At 38.8% G+C, this 20,802-nt stretch overlaps 3 protein-coding genes across 7 annotated transcripts; all 3 read right to left on the bottom strand.

Annotated features, from left to right (window-relative positions):
- Positions 1-122: 122 nt before the first annotated feature.
- LOC125213539 (RNA-binding protein 28-like) lies at positions 123-7,477 on the bottom strand. 2 transcript variants are annotated; one of them, XM_048114140.1, is made up of 18 exons: positions 6,985-7,477; positions 6,807-6,867; positions 6,657-6,693; positions 6,430-6,569; positions 6,075-6,251; positions 5,778-5,856; positions 5,553-5,686; positions 5,035-5,174; positions 4,079-4,129; positions 3,881-3,963; positions 3,729-3,783; positions 3,124-3,238; positions 2,331-2,811; positions 2,037-2,250; positions 1,815-1,885; positions 1,240-1,408; positions 1,019-1,148; positions 123-891 (listed from the first exon to the last, which is right to left on the bottom strand). In XM_048114140.1, exons 1-18 carry the CDS (start codon positions 7,081-7,083, stop codon positions 203-205), a joined length of 2,925 nt encoding a protein of 974 aa, XP_047970097.1. In that variant the 5' UTR covers positions 7,084-7,477; the 3' UTR covers positions 123-202. The 2 variants fall into 2 exon arrangements, with proteins under 2 accessions (XP_047970097.1, XP_047970098.1); XM_048114141.1 differs by having other exon boundaries at positions 6,439-6,569; positions 6,985-7,476.
- Positions 7,478-12,428: 4,951 nt separating this feature from the next.
- Positions 12,429-14,788, bottom strand: LOC125216554 (putative nuclease HARBI1). Of its 3 annotated transcripts, none has more exons than XM_048118301.1 (5): positions 14,491-14,788; positions 14,305-14,390; positions 13,369-13,910; positions 13,062-13,287; positions 12,429-12,966 (listed from the first exon to the last, which is right to left on the bottom strand). In XM_048118301.1, exons 3-5 carry the CDS (start codon positions 13,897-13,899, stop codon positions 12,515-12,517), a joined length of 1,209 nt encoding a protein of 402 aa, XP_047974258.1. In that variant the 5' UTR covers positions 13,900-13,910; positions 14,305-14,390; positions 14,491-14,788; the 3' UTR covers positions 12,429-12,514. The 3 variants fall into 3 exon arrangements, with proteins under 3 accessions (XP_047974258.1, XP_047974257.1, XP_047974259.1); XM_048118300.1 differs by having other exon boundaries at positions 14,496-14,788; XM_048118302.1 differs by having other exon boundaries at positions 13,369-13,676; positions 14,496-14,787.
- Positions 14,789-19,150: 4,362 nt separating this feature from the next.
- LOC125212172 (28 kDa ribonucleoprotein, chloroplastic-like) lies at positions 19,151-20,496 on the bottom strand. Of its 2 annotated transcripts, XM_048112261.1 has the most exons (5): positions 20,380-20,496; positions 20,165-20,225; positions 20,015-20,051; positions 19,786-19,921; positions 19,151-19,682 (listed from the first exon to the last, which is right to left on the bottom strand). In XM_048112261.1, exons 1-5 carry the CDS (start codon positions 20,482-20,484, stop codon positions 19,668-19,670), a joined length of 354 nt encoding a protein of 117 aa, XP_047968218.1. In that variant the 5' UTR covers positions 20,485-20,496; the 3' UTR covers positions 19,151-19,667. The 2 variants fall into 2 exon arrangements, with proteins under 2 accessions (XP_047968218.1, XP_047968217.1); XM_048112260.1 differs by having other exon boundaries at positions 19,151-19,921.
- Between the last annotated feature and the right edge of the window lie 306 nt (positions 20,497-20,802).

Genomic DNA, 20,802 nt, shown 5'->3' with positions numbered 1-20,802 from the left:
AAAAACTAGACTTTCACGAGCATCCCATAATCAAATACTCTGCTGCCCCCAAAATCCACTAATCACTATGCATTTAAAATTGTCTAATGCAACAAATACATTCAGTGGAGTTTGGATCAAAATTTCATGTTACAACAAAGTGTATTTGGATCAAAATTTCAAGGAAACAAGCATACAGCTAAAAATAGGTGAACACCGAGGATTATGATTGAAACCATCTTTTAAGGCTCTTAGTACCTTGCTTTTTGACATCAGATTGGGTAGAACCGCTTCCAGTGAATTTGGACCTGTACTTTTCAATCAGCTTGTCCAGTTTATCCGTTACGTCGCGCCCCACTGGGTCGCTTCTTTTCCTGCGTTTCCTGTTCCTCTCACCACCATCACCTTCCTTTGATTGTTCGAATTGCTCACGAGGCATTCTTTTTCTTGGCATCCCGGCATTTCTTCCTTCTTTCTTAGTCACAGTATTGCTTTGTATAGGCTCCTGACCACCAGCCCCCCTACCTTTCCTCTGACCAGAAACATTCATGTTGGAGTTGGACTTGTTCTCGGGCGGTGGAACTCTGCTCTTTGAAACTTTTCTAGGACCTTTCTGCCATTTCTTGCCGCCTTCCTCAGCGACCATTCCTTCGGTGCTTTTGTTTGCCAGTTCCCCTCTTTTGTTATCGTAAGTCCTCACTGAGGCATCTCCGTCTCTAAACTTGCGTGTTCTTGGGTTCGAGTTTCCAATCGAACCACCTCTGCCTAAATTATTATTTTGCCCAAAATTCCCTCTAGCGTCGTGTGGACCCTGCAGTTGCTGTGCTTGAATCTTTTCTGCCCGAAGTTTCAGCTTCTGCACGTTATCTAGTGCAAACTCCACAATGGGGCGATGTTCAGGTCCGAAGATTTCTACAAGACATCAAGAATGCTGCATTAATTTTATTGAGACAAATTGTAAAAGTTCCGGTGATAGATATATCGTGGTACTCATCTAAAACCGTAATTGAGTATTGTAGTAATTGATAGAGAGACTGACCAGGATTATTATTGAGAACTCTCAGGGCCACGAGTGCATGTTGATGCTCTGTGAACTCTAAGAAAGCCACTCCACGCGGGCGACTTTTTTCACCTTCTTTTCGGACTTTTGAATCCTTCAAGATCTTTATCTTTGCTTGCAGAAACAATTCAATAAATAAGTTAATGTCAAATATAAACAAATCAACAATAACTGCATTAGCTACTAATAACGGCTCCAACCTGTCGAATTACAGGCTTTTGCTTTGTTGCACGAGAAATTACTGCATTCAAAAAAAGCTTTTTCAAATCTCTTTCATTCTTAGTCTTTGGCACATTGTATACAATAAGCCTTGTGTCTGATACACGGAAGTTTGGAGATTGAAGCTTAGACATCTTATCTTCGTGCAACCTACAATATGAGAGACAGCTGGATCAACATATATGAAAACAAAAAAAAAAAAAAACTATCACCTACACAGCTAAGTATGAATAATATGACAAACATCAAGCACATTAAAAATGTGCTTATTACAGAAGATGCATAACCAGTTCTATGAGTGATACTAATCTTTGATACATACATCGGATCTTATTCACTTAGTAGATGTTTTTTCACTCTTTAATAGCGTAACAGGCTTCAGGCACATAAGAAGCAACCTTCAAGTCTGGAAGGTAACAATTATAACAGTAGTTGGTGGAACAAAGAACTTTATTTAATTTATGCACTTTTCATGTAATCATACACATGTGAAATGTCCATGTTTTCAAATTCTGGTCTGAGACTCTGAACATATTTATAGAAGAGTAACACTTACTTCTTCCTTTTTGTCATATCACTTGCTGAAACTCCTTCTGCAGCAGGCATTCCTTCCATTATATAACCCTCCTGTCGAGAATTGACCAAACGTAAATATGGGTGTTATTAGTTATTACACTTCACCATATCAGAACTATATATGCCTTGTTATGTTCTATATAAACATTCAATTGTTAATAAGAAGACGACTGATAGGAAAGTAGAAGAATCTGGAGAGAACCTTAGCCAGGTATACATTGCGGTGGTCACCATCCTCTTTCTTTGCCTTATCCAGTGCCTTATCATTAGCTGTTTTTTTGTCCAGAGCCTTAAGAACTTTCACTGGCCGGCCTTTGATTAAGATCCCCAGACCAGCTACTGTGTTGGCTGCTGATAGTGCAGCACCAACTGCATCTGTTGTTGTAAACTTGAGAAATCCAGTTCCTCTTGGGCGCCTGCAGAGATGATAAGTTTACATAAACCTTGATTATATTTAAATAATAGTAAATCATAAAATAAAATGCAGAATCCTTACTTTGTTACAGGATGAAGAACCAACATAAAGGTCTCCACTCCACCAAATGCAGAAAAACGTTGTTTCACTTCCTCAACGGTGATATCAAAGGGAAGGTTGCTAATGAAAATCGTTCGCTGCAACTCTTCTTCCCCTTGAGGGTATGTTATTTTAGGTTTTTCTTCACTTACACTAGTGGTGGTGGCAACCTGGGTGCCCAATACATCAGATAACTTACTTTCAACTGGCAAGGGTTTATCAATGTTTCCTTTAGATAGCTCTGAGTCATCACCACCAACAACATTTCCAGAAGATGACGAAATAATGTTCTGAAGTACATTTTTTGTTATCTCCGCCTCTTCTTCAAAATTAATTTCACTTTTATTCTCATTGTCAAAGGAATCGGACTCATCAGCAGAATTATCACCATCCAGTTCAGATTTTCTAAATGGTTCTACATCATTGTCGTCTGATTCACTACTGCTTCCATCACCTTCCTCCTCTGCAAAAAAAAATAAATCTCACGCTGAGTTTAACTTAGTATCCAAATCCAAAATGCCATCTTAACTAGTACCGAAGATAAGGCTACCAACTAAGTGATAAAGTACAAAAAACTAAAAACAAGATGGTAAATTTATGCAGTGTTGCAGTGGCCAGTGTGCACTACAAATAAAAGATAGCTAAACCCACTGCATAAAATTACTAGCAGAATAAAGCACTGGGTAAATAAAAACTCATGGAGAGTGAGTGTTCAATTATAAAAGAGATGAAAGTGAATAAGATAGAGAGAGCATGAGAAAGCTATGTAGAATACCATCTCCTGTGGGGGCAGAAGTATTATTTCCAGATGCATAGATCTTTTTTGAAACAGCCCAGTCAACAGCAACTGGTCTTTTACCAATTTTTTTCCCATTTAATTTTTGGATGGCCTGCGCGAGTGAAATCAAAGATGTAGCGTACTTATCATGTTCTGAAAAGCCTAATGTTTACAGCAGAATTTTGGAAGCCAGAAAGTCTGCACGTTATATATAACACAGATTTAAACACTTTTCTACCATTTCCCCAAATCCATATATGGCACACATGTTTTCATATTATTTATGCATGTATGACCCCAAGCACAAGATTATCTTTCCATCAAAACTTACAACAAATCCCTGGAGAATAATAGCAGCAGGCAACAACAGCACAGGCTGTGCATGCATCAAGATATTACTACATTAGGTACATTATTCATCATACAAGCTGAACCTCATGCATTAGGCAAGTTTTATGTTCTCAATCACCAATCTTGAAGCTATCCTCTTTCTTTATTTTGGGTTCTTTATCTATAAAAAAAATGACAAGATACCTCCTAGGCCAATTGACTACAGTACTGAACAGGAAATTTCATATCAAGTTTCTTTCATTAAAACATACTTTTTCTGCATCTTGCTTTGATGTGAATTTAACAAATGCAAATCCTTTGGATGACCTGTAAAAGGAAAATAGAAGCAAAGAATAAGTAAAACAGTAAATGCAGGTCAAGAGAAGAATAGCTCAATCAAAGAGACAAATTTTCATAGGAATACCCAGTCCCTGGATTTTGTGGAATAACTACATCCCATACAAATCCTATAGTACCAAACATCTCTCTTATCTCAGCCACTTTAGCCTGCAAAGCAATAGTCGACAAGAATGACCAATTACCGAGAAAGATCCTCCAAAAGTATAACAGACCAGTGATTATCAAACCTACAAAATAAAATATCTGAGTATATGACAAGAACCTTGAATGGAAGATTTCTCACAATAAGCTTCCACTTCTGAGTTTTAGAGCCCTGGTACAACACATATTTTTTGGTCAAAAATCATGATAAGGCGTCCAGAAGAAACAATGTATGATGTCTAATAGGAATTGAAGGAATAAGTGGCAACCAGAATATAAATGTACAAGCTACAAAACATACAGGTTAAGCCAAGAAAGCAGAACATCTTATATGGAGTAAATGATAGAACAAGTTCAGTAACGATTAAACAAAAGATGCCATAGTTTGGAATCTCAACCTGAATATGACCGGTAATTTTCAGAACCAGATTTGACCAAACTCAACCCGTACAATAGAACGTTTACACAGCTTAAAGCAATCCAAGTATTACAAACAACCAGAAAACTAATATGCAATCAAGAGACCTGCTTGCATAGTGTGACATTTAGGAGGACTGAGACAAAAAGTTCAGCAAAAAAAAGAGGAAAAATTAACCCTAAAGAATTATGACACAGACCAACTTTGTGGTTGCCAGGTTCACAAATTTCAAAAATTTAATAACCATATCTATTAAGGTGGAACCAAGAAGATTAACATTGGTGCCAAACTACATTGCGCTTTTAAGTTATGCGATAGGGAACAGCTATAAGCTGACTAGTACTGAACAATGGAACAAGCCAGAATTCAAAACCAATAAAACAAAATCCAAATTTATTTTTTATAGTTAAACTTGTTAGCATAAAGTAGCCATGTAGAATATCCAAAGTTTAGAGACACATTAAAATCCTACCAATCAACCCAACAGCCAAAGACATGTTCTACACAACAAGAATGCTAAGTTTAGAGACATGGTAAAAATCCATACAACAAGTGAAACAGAAGTCCATATTAGTGCATTTTTTATCAAGTGGAGTACAAAATTGCCACACAATTTGCACATCAAATGGGAAAATCCTGAGAACAAAATGTATCTCTACCTCCCCACCAAGTTGGCGTGCCCAAACAGATCTCCCTTGTATCTCTTTCAGGTGTAGTAATGCAACACACGCACGAGCTGATTTTACACTTGTATAAAGTACAGAGGAAGCATTCATTTTGCATCCATCTTGAGCTAACCCTGAAAATTTTGAAATAAACAAGTAGATATTACCACACCAATACCATATACAGGCACTCAAAGGCTAAAGAACATGATAAATTATAAGGTAGGAAATGAAACAGAATTTACTGGTAACATTCTATCTAATATTTATGAAATCCCATACTGCAACCTAGTGTGCACTATCTTGTGGAACGGAAATAATTTTCTCCGATTTTTTGGAATTAATTGGTGCAGGTAGCAATCTTTAAAATCGCAACTTGTTTATATTATTCACACTACTATCAGTACCATTTGCTTGTAAAAGCCAGAAAAGGATGAAACAGAGAGATCACTGAGAATCATATGCCTCATGAATCATGATTGAATATTGAGTTTCTTCAGGTTTATTATTACCATGGTGTTGAAGTTCTCCCTCTGGAAGTGGGTAAGTTACAGAGCATACAGTCCCAACCTCTCTTGCTATAAGATGAACTTCCTCGGCCATATCGTTATCAAGGAGATTGCCAAATATGACAGTCTTAGCAACCCTGCTTATCATTAATTTAAGACCACAACAAATGAATCAATAGATTGAAACTAATTACAGTGATTGCGTCGTAGGTTATGCTTGAACTAAACCTTTGCTTTTCTGATACTTTTGCTTCGGCAGGGGCAGCAGTTGAAACATCCTTCCTTTTTCTTTTCTCCCCCACAGCAACTAATCATTACAAATTGATAGTGATGAAATCACAACTGGAAATATAATGTGTGAGCGTGTAAGGGAATGTGCTTGGTTTGGGGTTTTAGGAGATAGGGAATGGCAATGAAGTGTGGTATTTTTGAGTCAGGTAATGAGTCATCATTTGCAACCGGGAATGGAACATACTCCCTACAAGAGGGGTGTATGAAATACATTGGAGCAGTCAGAAACCGAACCTTTTCCTTTAATACTTGGAGTCTTTTCAGGTTTGTATGCAACTACATTTTTAACAGCTTTGTCTACCACTGCAGTTTCAACGGCTTTGCCTGCAACTGCAGTTTCAACGGCTTCGTCTGCAACTGCAGCTTCAACAATTTTTTCATTCTTTGTTTGGCCAGCTTCCTCAGATTGGCCTAAAAGAGTGAGAGAAAAACAATAGATTGAAACATTTCCATTACTCCACCAAAATGATCACATATTCACGTGACAGGGAGAAGACAATAACTAGCACATCAACTCCAACTATAAATTTAGTTACATTCTAGGTGACGGTAAAATTTTACATATAACAGCACGTTGTAAATAACATACTCACAAGACCTTGATTCTCTTGAGCTCGGCGTTGCTCAAGTGGAGCACGATGTGTAGCTAGTTTAGCCACAATCTTTCGACCACCGAGAGTTGAACCATTTTTCAGCTCAACAGCACGATTAGCATCTTCAACAACAGCACTGTAATCAGATTATACATCCAGTATATTAGCCACACCTTGTGCCAATTCAGAAAAATGATCACTCCAAAATCCAAAAACAACTTACAATTGAACATAGCCAAATCCTCGGTGTTCAGTTGACCCTATCATACAAAAAAAGTGCAATGAGAAGCATAGATGTAGAAGGAAAAAAAATGTTTAAGCTAGCATAAACTATACAAGTATCAAATTAAAAAAAACAGCTCAGGTAGCATACCCTTCTTCATAACCATAAAGCACCGTCGTATTGGTCCGACATCACTGAACGCTTCTTCCAACTAATGTCAATACGATAAGAGACAAATATTAACAAATATGTGCATATTTACACACATGTATAACAAATATTACAGGAAACAAACAAAAGAGCACGAAATAAGTATGTGAGAAGCTACCTGAGCGTTAGTTAATGAAAACGGCAAATTCGCAACGAAAATGGTTGAAGGAGATTGTTGATTTTCGCCTCCGCCTTTCTTACTCTTGTTTTTTCCCATCGCTAATTATACTCGTGAAAAAAAAAATTACGATATGAGGAAGAAGTAGGAAAAAAAAAAAGCACAGTTCGAAGTTGTCGGGTCGCCGGCGGTTGAGGCGCCGATTTGTGGTGGCGACTGGCGAGTTCGTGATGAGGATTATCTATCAATATAAAAAAGTGCCGGTTTTTTGACTTGCCATGTGGCACGTTTTGGCAGGAAAGTCACTCATTGGTAAAAAAAAAGACAGAGATTATTGGATAAAAAACGTCCGGCAACAGCTCCGACCAGAGGGCAGCAGGCTGAGGAGTGAGGGAGATGGGCGCGGTGGCGGTGGTGGCGAGGCGAGTTCCGCCGATTGAGAGAGGGAGAGTGGAGGCACAGATCTGAAGAGAGAGAGATTGAATTGGGCCTCATTCATTTAGGGTTTATAGAGATTTTCATTATTTTGGGCTTTTAGTGTGTTAGGTTTTAATTTTATGGATTGGAAACGTCTATAATTAATTTCCGTATTATTTAGTGTTCTAAATTAAAAGACGATGTTATTAGGTGTGTATTACTATGTTTTATAAGGTTTTAGATTAGATTTTACTACATGGGGAAGTAGACGACATTGTTTTGCCAACTACATAAGTCTCATTAGGGGTGGGGCCGAACCTTATTTTTTCGGTTAACGGTTAACCGAGAACCGAAAAAATAAGGTTAAGGTTCGGTCCCGGTTAGTGGGTTTAGGATTTAGGCGGTTCCAGTTCTAACCGAGAACCGAAAGGTTAGAACCGAAGAACCGATTAGTGTGTTTCATTTTGATTTTTATAGATTCATTTTAATTTCATAAACTCAAACTCTATGTCCCCATAATTTGTATGCATTTTAGACAAGAGAATACACAAATCAAAGAGATAACTAATCTCATGATAGCTACTTTGTTTATTAAAATTTAGAACTTACCGTATTAGATAAATATAGAGCATTAGCAAATAACTTAAACATCCCATAATGATATAAGTACATTGACTTATCTTCCTCTCTCAGCTAAATTCTCGTAGCACGCCGACACCGTTGCTCTCTCCCACACTGGCTACGACGAGGCTGCTGCTTTCTCCTCGTTGCGCTGCTCTCTCTCGTGCCGGGGACGACGAGACTGCTGCCCTCTCCACAGCGTTGCTCTCTCCGACGAGGCTGCTGTCCAACTCTCCACGCCGATGTTCTCTCATTCGGTTCCTTTGGTGGAACCGAAGAGCCTTTCGGTTAGGACCTATTGGTTCTTCAAGGAACCGAACCGACAAAGGGTGCGGTTCCGATTCTAGATTTTGGAAAAAATGGGATTCGGTTAACCGACTAATCGGTTCGATTAGAACCGAACCAACCGAATCCCCATCCCTAAGTTTCATGCTTTATTTCCTCCTTTTTCACACTTCACATGGCAGATTTTTTCATTCATGTGTTTCTATAGCCTCATAAATGGGATCCGTTCGGTTTGCCCGATTTGAGTTGAGCAGATTAAATACATGAGCAGATTAAATTCAGTATGGCCCACCTTTTTCATTTTTAATTACGCCGTTCGGGTTTCATGAGTTCGGCCCAGATTGAGGTCAACATTTTTTCAAAAGTGAATAAACATAGTCAAAAACGAATGTAAATGACTACTTTGCCCTTTAAAAATTTGAACAATTGAATCCCCGCATTGTTGAAAAAAATAGCGGCTACTTCAGTTCCTTTCAAAATTTTGGAATTGCTTCAAATAGAGGAGAGTGTTGTTAGCATCACTTCCACCCCAAATTCGACTCCCATCTCATTAACAGGTGGATCTACAAAATGAGGTAAGACCTCCACTACTCCATACATGCGTGCACATACGATGTTGTAGCAATATGATAGTTTTAACTGTGGTTGTAGAGATATTGTTCATGCTATGAGGTGTTACCCAATTTCTGAGTTGCTTATTGGGGTTGTTTTGTTGTTCTTGTGTCCATACAGTTACACGGTGGGAAATCCCTTGCAAGGTCAGATTCGGAGTGGAACTGGAGTGTTCGAGGTGGGACAACCCTCGCAAGGTCAGATTCGATTAGTATTTTGCATCACTCTGTTTCCGTAATGTTACATATAACGCACAACAATGTAGTGATTGGTTTGTTACTATATTCACAGCTAAGCCCCGTAGTCCACGGCGGAAATTTCGCAAAGGGGATCAATCCCGTCGTATGTGGACGGTGAGAGAGGAAGAAATATTGGCTGCTTGTTTGATCGACCTTGTGGCGAGAGGGTGGAAGTCCGACAATGGCTTCCGGGCTGGTTATTTGGGGAGGATCGAGGACGTCATCCGCAAGGAGTTTCCAAACACGGACATCAAAGGACAGCCTCATGTAACATCGAAGCTAACTGCTTGGAAGAAGTCATACACTAGCCTAGGCAAAATACTTGCTAGGAGCGGCGTTGGGTTCAATTCTGACAATGAATACAAGATCGAATGTGACGACGACCAATGGGAAGCAATCGTTATGGTAAGTACTTGTATGTTCGCGATATCAGATAAGGTATACTTCAATGTTGCTCTATAAAACTAATCATCTATCCACTACACAAGGCCGACAAGGAAGCCAAGTCTATGCGCCACAAGTCTTGGCCGCTGTGGGAATCATGGAAGCTAATCTTCGGCAAGGATCGAGCTTGTGGAGGTGGTGCTGAGCAGGTCAATGATGCAGCTGCTCATATGCGTCCCCCTGCTGCCGCAGTGTCAGAGGTGAATGAGAATGATTACAATAACAGCTTGGACGACCTTGAAGCAGAACATACATTTCCCTCTTCACAGCCAGTGGGAACTCAGGACACCAGCATTGGGGGCAGCGGCAAGCAAACTTCCACGACAAAGTCAGGTTCGCGTAATAAGCGTAAGGTCGATGGTACTGACTGTGCACTGATGGAGTTCTTGTCTAATCTTCACCACGATACTAACTCCCGATTGGAAGTGATTTCCGCAAGGATTGGGTATGAGTATGACCTTGGGGAGGCAAGGAAAGTTGTGTTCGATAAACTGGGTACTGTCGATGGTCTCACACTCGCCCAGAAGTATCGGTTGTGTAATATCCTAGGCGATAAACCACAACGGATGGAGGTATTTACGGGCATGCCATCAGACACTCGTCTTGGGTACATGCTTATGCTGATCGAAGACAATGAAAATGGGGCTTGACTGGATTTCGAGCATTGATTTTTGGCAGCCGTCCACTTTGCTTACTTTAGGCGGCTATATATGATGCATATGTTATTATATTTGTGGCAAACTCTAGGATGTTGATGGCGTATGAACGTAGCTTGCATTTTGTATGTAATTTTGAGGCTACGTTCACATATGTGTACCCATCAACGAACTCCTTTTTTTGTGCAACAGAAAAAAACATGTGTAGTACCAGTGTCCACCTTTCATCTACTAATGGATTCCAGATTGTGTTACAGAATGAAGTTCATTGCATTCAGAAATTGATGCATACAGAGGATGATTCAACAATAGTAGTTCATAGGTTTATCCTATTGGATAATAAATAACCATACATGCCAGTATGGCCAAAACATAGCATTCTTTTCCTCTGGAAATTAGCCACGTCACAAAACTACACAGCAACATGATACCATAATCATACTAAGCTTACACTACTACACGATCCATCAGTGATCTACGGTTCACAAAAGGTAGGGCCTTCAAAAAAGTTGGTCTTAATCCAACATATGTTAGCGTAGCTGATAATTGGGCACCCACGAACTGATCCATATAACACTTTCTACACTTTTGGTTTTTTGTAGATATACGGCCACCGCTGCTTTGGTGAATTAGACGCACACGAGCTCGCGTTGGATGACATATTTGACGGGCCAACAGGGTCTTTGTTTCGCCCGGGCCTGATCGGCAGCTCCCTTCCTTTCCCCATGATCCTATTGTGCAGTTTCCCCTCCGCATCGAGGTCAATGAAACATATGCCAACGTCATTTGTAGACTCCCGATCAGTAGGTGCTTCGACTTCATCCTGAAAAAGCTTCCGCCGAACCGTTGGTGGTGGGAATACAGCTGGCGAGTTCACCTCTGTGTCGTTCTCATTAACCTCGTAGCAACTTGGCTCGTCATCAGATAACTTCTCAGTCCGGTCGGATAGCAATACAACTGTTACCTCCTTTTCCTTCTTCACATCATCCGACCCATACAAGCATTCTAGCTTCGAGTGAACTGGATGTCGATCTTCTCTCGCACTTGTTGTTGTGCTGTCAACAAGAACCACTTGGGGAAGTCAGGGAGTGTCCATCGCGTAGCTCTTTTCAGATTGATGATCGTGTTCAACACAACCTCATCGACTTCTGGCGACCAGTTACCATAGTATAGGTATGATGCTTGAGGTGGGATGATCATGGCTTTAGGTGAGTTACTGGAACATGTAAGTTGTTGTAGTTATATCTCAGTGAGTATCGTCTATTAAATAGATAGTTTAACATTGATTGAGATAAATGACATCTATCTACCCCCATTACTTATGCATCGAGCCAAAAAAAAAACATTAACTCCACCTCATAGTCTTTTTAGCATGATAGGGATGATTGACAGTTATCTACCCCCCCATTACTCATCCATCGTGCCAAAAAAATTCAGTCAATTAACTCAACTTAACTGCATTGTACTCCTTTTTTGATTTACTAGCGGTTAAAAAATTTACCTCATCATTTTAGTCCCAAACCATATACGAAATAATACATAAACAAAAACACAATTAAACATAGTACGAAGATCCTCCAAAGGTTCACCTAGCAAAATATGATACAAATTGTAAGTTGTAGAGCATAATTACCTACCATTTACATACTTAACGGACGACAATGACATATGTTACTGAATGAAGTATTAGTTCACATAAGCTTGCCAATTAAGATTCCTACAATGACCATCAAAATACAGACACAGACAATTAACAGTGGGGTCTTCATATCATCAGCAGCTTTTCTGGCGCAATAGTGGCGACCTCCTGATGGATGCTCCAATTCATGGCGAATCGGTGGTGCACGTTCCTGACCCAGACGTGGATTATTGACACGTTCATCAATGTAAGATTGATAAGAGCTTCCGCTAATCCCTCGGATGTACTCATCACACCATTGAAAGGATCCCGAATGGTTGAGATTAGCGGGGCATTTCATATAATAACGGCCCGCGTTGACAGCGGTTTTCCCTGCACAGCGCATTGCCATCTTTCCCCACCCACACCCACATTCGGGAATGCGATCAGCCTTGGCGAGCCGTGGCGACATTTGCTGAGAGTAAGCCAACAAATCTATTATAGCAGTTATAAAGTAAAAAAAATAAGCCATGATCAATAATGATGTAAACATCAACACAACAAAAGCTGCTTTAATAAGCAAAATGTAGTTCTCAGTATTTCATAACAAAACAAGTCAAATTTATTCAGGAAAGATTCTATCTATTGTTCCACATCTCCATGGCTATGGCGTCACGTAGAGCAGTCCATTCGGGTGATGTTTCGACACAGTCAACGTAGTTGTGAGCGGCATAATTTTCTCCTTGAACAACTGGTGGACCATCACCATCAACAGCAGCTTCTACGGGATCCACCCTCATCTCACGGCGAATGAAATTATGAAGAAGGAAACAAGCCATGATCAATCTGATTTGTGTTTGAATTGGGTAAAAGGACGCACTGCGCAAAACCCCCCAGCGCATTTTCAGGACAGCGAAGGCTCGCTCAATAATGTTACGAGCCTTGCTATGACGCATGTTAAACAATTCTTTATGGTCCTGTGGAGCTGCATCGCCAACACCCCATTCTTTGAGGTGGTACCGCACCCCCTTGTACGGCGTCAAGAAGCCGTTGCAATTAGCGTATGCGCTGTCGCATAGATAGTAACAACCTGTGCACAAGAGTAGCAAGCCCAGTTAGAACATTCAATGTTGTAAGAAGTGGCACAATTGAAAAAGTTATTATATTTTGTGAGGGTCTTCCTACCCTGGGGCACTCTGAACCCATTCGTCCTAGATAAGGCATCCCTTAACACTCTAGAATCCCCTGCAGACCCTTCCCAACCAGGCAGTATGTAGACGAACTGCATATTTCGATCACATACAGCTAAAGTGTTTGTGGCAATGGACCCTTTTCGTGTGCGATATCGGGGTTTATCGCTGTTACTAACCAACACATTGACATGAGTACCATCTAAGGCACCCAAACAACCCTGCAATTGAAAAAAACACATCACACACAGTCAACATAGGTATACAATCAGCTACCAAACAAAGGCAAAAAAACTACAAACCTTGAACCATTTCCATCTATGGTCAATGCAATTGTCCGGGACTGGGGTAGGCCTTTCAAATAATACATCGTGAAGACTCAGAACAGCACCTAAAACTTTGTTCACATAATAGGATACCGTTGATCCAGACCTAGCGAAATTAAAACGAACAATCCGGTTTTTTTTGTGGTGCGCCAGAACCCCAAGAAACATCGCAACTTGTTCTTCAATTCCTAGACACTTTCCTATGTGTAAACCCCCCCGGTCCGTAAGTATGCGACACAACTTTCCAAAAGTGTTGCGATCCATGCGAAGGTTATCAAGGCAATCTGTGTCCGTGACATTTATAAGCCTGTCCAACCGTTGTAGCTGCTCGGGAACCTTATTCAAAACGCTGTATTGCCTAGCTTGTTCAACAATCCTACGTCTCTTTCGTTTAGTGTGAGCCTTTAGGAAACGTTGTACGAGTAGTGTTGTCTCAAGCCGATATACATGCATGATGACTTCAAGCATCATGTGTATGTGGTTATAATTGACCGATGGTGTTCTCATCCTCCTGATGTCTTTAACCAATCCACAAAAATAGAGTGTATGCTCCACCAAGTAAGTGCATATGCAGGTTATACTAAATCAGGTGTACAAGTTTTCACAGAAAAAACCAAGCTGCTCATATGTTTTTGAACCGTTAACCAGTTGTTACATAAACAAGATCAAGTCTCAAAATGTTGATGGATAATCCAAAATTGACACCCATTGGCAGTGTACAACATAGTATGAACAAATTTAAAAACCAAATCAATAAACAAGCATCGGACACCATATCCACAAAAACTCAGAACAACACATAGAAGGTGAGAGAGTTTAAGCTTAGTACTCGGGGGTAATTCAAACAAGATTTCAATAATACGCACTAATCTTGTGGAAAACATAGCAAGTGTTTGAGTTTGAGCTAATTACCCCGGTTAATACTGGTGAATCGCGTCGGTAGTACGAAATGTAAATGTGGTCAAAGTTGAGTAGTTTACGCAGCCGAATCTCTTTCACTGCGACACAAAGGACCGACCCATTAAACATGCATGCATTTGCTGCGCTGCATAAACATCTACGAAAATTCGTAACTTGGACTCACTACAAAATACAAACCACACCTAAAGTCCTTCACCCGAAGCTGGGAGCTGTTGTTACGACTCCGAAAACAGATCTGGTTGGGTAGATCCTCCGACGTCGTGCTCTCTCTCGTGCACGAGTTGTCCCCTTTAGAAGATTGGTTAGAGATACCGGAGCATGGCTGACGACGGTGGCTAGGGTTGGGCGATTTCAATTTTCGGGCGATCTCGATTTTGTAATTGAGGAAAATGTGGTGGAGAGAGGGAGAGAGAATGTGAAAGTGAGATGGGTATTTCGGGAAATTAGCAGCTCATTTTAGGGTGTTGTTTTCGAGGACATCACAAATACCACCGCCCAACCAATATTTGAATTTGAACATTTAAGAAAGGAACAGTGTGGGCCTGTCAATATACTCGGGCCTTGCAGGAACTTATCAGATACACCGAATAGACATTTAAAGCTAGAAATAAATGCAAATATGTGCATATCGGCCAAACCGAACGGATAAAAATAGTGCTTCTTTCCATTGGAACCGTAACTTTTTTTAATTTCATTTATTTTGCACTTTCTGAAATTTTGATGTTTCTATTTATTTATTTTTTTGTAATAGAGAAATATAAGTCAGTTTGAAATATAAAAAAAGTAGTTCTCCTATATATAATAGAATTATATGGTATTCAATCTTATATTTCTTACAATTATGTTTTAAACAATAAACTTAAACTGGTCAATTTATTGAATTAATAACTGAAATAAATAATTATATTTTTTTATAGTAGTATAATATATAGCATAATAATTTATAATTTTAGAATGATATATTTTAATATATTTAGAAAACTACTATTTTGTAAACACTACTATTAAAATGGCTTCTATGCTTTGTTACAAAAAGTTGTAACGTAGTGTTTGTAAATGTAAATAAAACAAATTTGTAGGCCTATATTTATTGCAAACAAAGTGGCATAAAACGGCTAATTAATTATTACTCCTATTACCTACTTATTAGACTATATTTAGTCACAACGAAAGAAATAGAGTACTAAAAAAAGATTGAAAAGTGCATATATTTTTATGGGAGAAAAAGAGTAAATTTTTATTTATAATATTCTCTTTGTCCCATAAAAATATGTATATTTAAAATGATATGAAAATTTATAGGACGGATGAAGTATAAAATTATCACCATATTATCCAATCACTATTAGTTTATTCCATCAGCTACTCTACTCTGTATTTATCTTTCCTATGCTATTCCTCCCTCTTATTTTTCAACACAATTTCTTTCCTACTTTATTCCTCCCTCTTATTTTTCAACACAATTTTTTAATCTTCGTGCCCATAAATTTTGTTGATGTAGAAGTCGAAGTATGTTTTTTAAATCTTTAAAATCTTATGAATACAAACTTTAAACAGTTTCTATTCTTGATTTGCAATAATTTTTACATTTTTTCTATATATTTTTTAATTTGATTTAATTCATTTTAGTTATATTTTCTTATTTTTTGAAAATCATTTGGCCCGTGCATAACACGGGTGGTAAAACTAGTGCCTATGAAATGGTTAGTGGTGTTTTACGTATTTACCCTTAAATCAAATTTGAATTACTGTAGTTGACCTTGGCTTAACTTAATAGACTTTTTTTTTTATTTCTGCACTTTTGCACCCTAATAAAAACTATATCACATTTAAAACTATCACTACAAGTTTAAACATAAAAAAATACATCATACTACTGAATTTAGTAACCCTAATATTCAACTATTAATAAAAAAATTTAAAATTAATTACTTAGAAACTATATCAACCATATTCGGACCTATATAATTATTTTATAATAATAAGAAAATAAAACCAAGGAAAATAAAAGTTGAACAGGAAGTGAAACAAATAATTTCACCCAAGTGATCTAAAACACTTTGTGAATCCAGTTGCTAAAGATTAGGCATTTAATAGTAGCATCTTCAATACTAGCAAGATCCATCCATCACTCTCTCTAATCTAGAGGTGGCAAATCGTGTGTGTCGGGTCGTTATCGTGTCGACACGATAACGACACGAACACGATAACAACAAACACGAACACAACCTGTTAAGAAAACCTCAAACACGAACACGAACACGACCCGCTACCCTCAGACACAAACACGACACGAACACGACACGAACCCATTAACGACACGAACCACTTCGGGTCAACACGACACGATTACGACTCGATAACAACACGAAATGAATTGTGAGAGTCATTTAATAAGTATTGAAAAATGAAAATAATAAGAATTAATAATATTAAAATATTATTTGATAACGGATAACACGAACACGACACGAACACGCATTGTTAACGGATAACACGAACCCGACATGAACACGACACGAACACAACACGAAATTTTCGTGTCCTTAATGGGTCGACCCGATAAGAACACGAACCCAATAAGCTCTGACCCAAACCCATTAATTTCGTGCCGTGTTATCGTGTCGTGTCAAAAATTGTCAGCCCTACTCTAATCCCACTATGAAAATCTATGTAGATGTATATTACCAAAAATATGACGGGAAAATAAAAAGATAGCTATGGTTGTATTCCCCACATAACAATATTGGTTTCATATTGTAACAATATTATGATCTCATATGAAGCGAATACTCCAAATTCCAGAGCACATCGCCCATGGTGAGCCTATCCACCCCGTACTCCGTCAAGCATTTCTCGGTAGCCTCGGCGAATTTGGCCTAAAGAGTGAGAGAAAAACAAAAGATTGAAACATTGCCTCCAAAATGATCACATATTCACGTGACAGGGAGAAGACAAATAACTAACACATCAACGTAAAATTTTACATATAAGAGCATGTTGTTCAATAACATACTCACAAGACCTTGATTCCCTTTAGCTCGACGTTTCTCAAGTGGAGCACGATGTGTAACTAGTTTAGCCACGATCTTTCGACCACCAAGAGTTGAACCATTTTTCAGCTCAACAGCACGATTAGCATCTTCAACAACAACACTTTGTAATCAGATCATAAATATCCAGTAAGTATATTAGTCACGCCTTGTGCCAGTGCAGACAAATGATCACTCCAAAATCCAAAAGCGACTTACAATTCAACATAGCCAAATCCTCTGTGTTCAGTTGACCCTTGCATACAAAAAAAGTGCAATGAGAAGCATAAATGTAGAAGTAAAAAATTGTTTAAGCTAGCATAAACCATACAAGTGTAAATTTAAAAAAAAAATAGCTCAAGTGGCATACCCTTCTTCATAACCATAAAGCACCGTCGTATTAGTCCGACATCACTAAACGCTTCTTCCAACTAATGCCAATACGATAAGAGATAAAATTAGTAGCTACAGAGTATAACTTACGGCATTTGCTACATAAATATTAACTACAGTAATACTATGTGATAACAAATACTATTACAGGAAACAAACAAAAGAGCAAGAAATCAGTATATGAGAAGCTACCTAAGCGTTAGTTAATAAAAATGGCAAATTAGCAACGAAAATGGTTGAAGGGGATTGCTGATTTTCGCCTCCGCCTTCGCCTTTCTTACTCTTGTTTTTTCCCATCGCTAATTCTACTTGATAGACGAAACGAGGAAGAAGTAGAAAAAATAATCACAGTTCGAAGCTGTCGGGTGTCGCCGGCGTAAGTATCACGGCGGTTGAGGGGCCGATATTTGGCGGCGAGTTCTATGAGGAGGATTTATGAAGGGTTTTTTTCAAGCGCCTGATACTGTCTATGAAATGGTTAGTGATGTTTTACATATTTACCCTTAAATCAAATTTAAACTACCGTGTTTTGTCCTTGGCTTAACATAGTAGACTATGATGTTCGGTTTGCAAGATAAAATAGTACAAGATACAATCTAGGATTGAGTCGTGAGATTATTTTAGTCATAGGGGGTTAGCTATGACTAATTATCCCATGATTATCCATCTAGGATTGAATCTAGAATTGAGTTGAGGGACTAAACTCATTAACCAAACACACTACTAATTTAATCCGGGATACAATCTTGCAAACCAAACAAACTTAAAAAATTCATAGGAGTATCATACTTCTGAATTTACTAGTGAGCGCGGTGGCGAGGTGGGTGAGGCGGTAAGGGGTATAGAAGATGATTTGGTGAGTGCAGCAGCTCGGCGTCGCCGGCAAGGTGCCTGATGTGGTAGTGGGGAGAAGAGCACAGCCGCGGCGGCGGCTGGGTGGTGGTTGCAAAGGCGGTGAGCGCGGCGACGGCGGGGTGGTGAGCACAACAGTGGCAAGTGGGAGAGGAGATGGTTTAGTGTATTAGGTTAATTTGTTTCATATGGACTGTCATTGTGATAGTACTACATGATTTAAATTTTGGACTTTTATTTTGGGTAGGTGTAACATCCCAAAAAGAGGTCTAAAAGTAAAACAACTATTCTGAAATCAGATATGTGGAATTATGCCATTTAGTAAAATGAATGTTAATGTGCGAACTAATAATATAGTACAATAAGAATGCTTTAAAAAAAATATATGTTTGTTTGAATAGGAGGTTGAAATAAATTACGACTCTAGTTTCCATAATTCTATATGATGGATGCATATTTTTGATTAAATATTATCTTCTCTAATATTAGGTATTGTAGTAATCATGTATAACATGTACAAAAATCATGATTGACATATTTTTTAATAGTAAGTTATTTTCAAGAAAATCTAGAACATGCATGAGCTTTGTCTTAAATAGTGCCAAGTGTAATGTTGATAGCGATATATATCAATGCGTCATTGGTTAAAAAAAAAAAAAGGAAGAAAAAGAGGGAAGTGGGAGAGAAGAGGGAGGGAAAAAAAACACACACAACAACCATGGGAGAGAAAGGAACCGTGTGGATCAAGTTCTATCTACGTCCCTGATTGTCGATGTATTGATCGCCGATCGCTCAAACCTTAATAAATTGAGTAAGCACTTCCCACCCATCGTCGCTTCTACTTGAAAAATAAATTTAACGATATGAGAAAGAAGTAGAAAAAACACAATTCGAAGCTGTCGGCCGGCGTATGAACCACGGCGGTTGAGACGCCGATTTCTGATGGCGAGGTCTGTGATGAGGTGAGGATTTATGAAGGGTTTTTCCAGTGTTTGATACCCGTCTAGCGGCCGTTGAGAGCTGCAAATTGCGCGAACATGGCAGTTCCCGAGTGCTCTTCGATGGCTTGAGCTTCTTCTACAGGAGCTCTGCCTCCAAAATGATCACATATTCACGTGACAGGGAGAAGACAAATAACTAACACATCAACGTAAAATTTTACATATAAGAGCATGTTGTTCAATAACATACTCACAAGACCTTGATTCCCTTTAGCTCGACGTTGCTCAAGTGGAGCACGATGTGTAGCTAGTTTAGCCACGATCTTTCGACCACCAAGAGTTGAACCATTTTTCAGCTCAACAGCACGATTAGCATCTTCAACAACAGCACTTTGTAATCAGATCATAAATCCAGTACGTATATTAGTCACGCCTTGTGCCAGTTCATACAAATGATCACTCCAAAATCCAAAAGCGACTTACAATTGAACATAGCCAAATCCTCGGTGTTCAGTTGACCCTAGCATACAAAAAAAGTGCAATGAGAAGCATAAATGTAGAAGTAAAAAATTGTTTAAGCTAGCATAAACCATAGAAGTATCAATTTTAAAAAAAATAGCTCAAGTGGCATACCCTTCTTCATAATCATAAAGCACCGTCGTATTAGTCCGACATCACTGAACGCTTCTTCCAACTAATGCCAATACGATAAGAGATAAAATTAGTAGCTACAGAGTATAACTTACGGCATTTGCTACATAAATATTAACTACAGTAATACTATGTGATAACAAATACTATTACAGGAAACAAACAAAAGAGCAAGAAATCAGTATATGAGAAGCTACCTGAGCGTTAGTTAATGAAAATGGCAAATTAGCAACGAAAATGGTTGAAGGGGATTGCTGATTTTCGCCTCCGCCTTCGCCTTTCTTACTCTTGTTTTTTCCCATCGCTAATTCTACTTGATAGACGAAACGAGGAAGAAGTAGAAAAAATAATCACAGTTCGAAGCTGTCGGGTGTCGCCGGCGTAAGTATCACGGCGGTTGAGGGGCCGATATTTGGCGGCGAGTTCTATGAGGAGGATTTATGAAGGGTTTTTTTTCAAGCGCCTGATACTGTCTATGAAATGGTTAGTGATGTTTTACATATTTACCCTTAAATCAAATTTAAACTACCGTGTTTTGTCCTTGGCTTAACATAGTAGACTATGATGTTCGGTTTGCAAGATAAAATAGTACAAGATACAATCTAGGATTGAGTCGTGAG

This window comes from Salvia hispanica, chromosome 3 (assembly GCF_023119035.1).
Source record: "Salvia hispanica cultivar TCC Black 2014 chromosome 3, UniMelb_Shisp_WGS_1.0, whole genome shotgun sequence".
Lineage (NCBI taxonomy): Eukaryota > Viridiplantae > Streptophyta > Magnoliopsida > Lamiales > Lamiaceae > Salvia > Salvia hispanica.
This window is presented reverse-complemented; position numbering and strand designations above follow the sequence as displayed.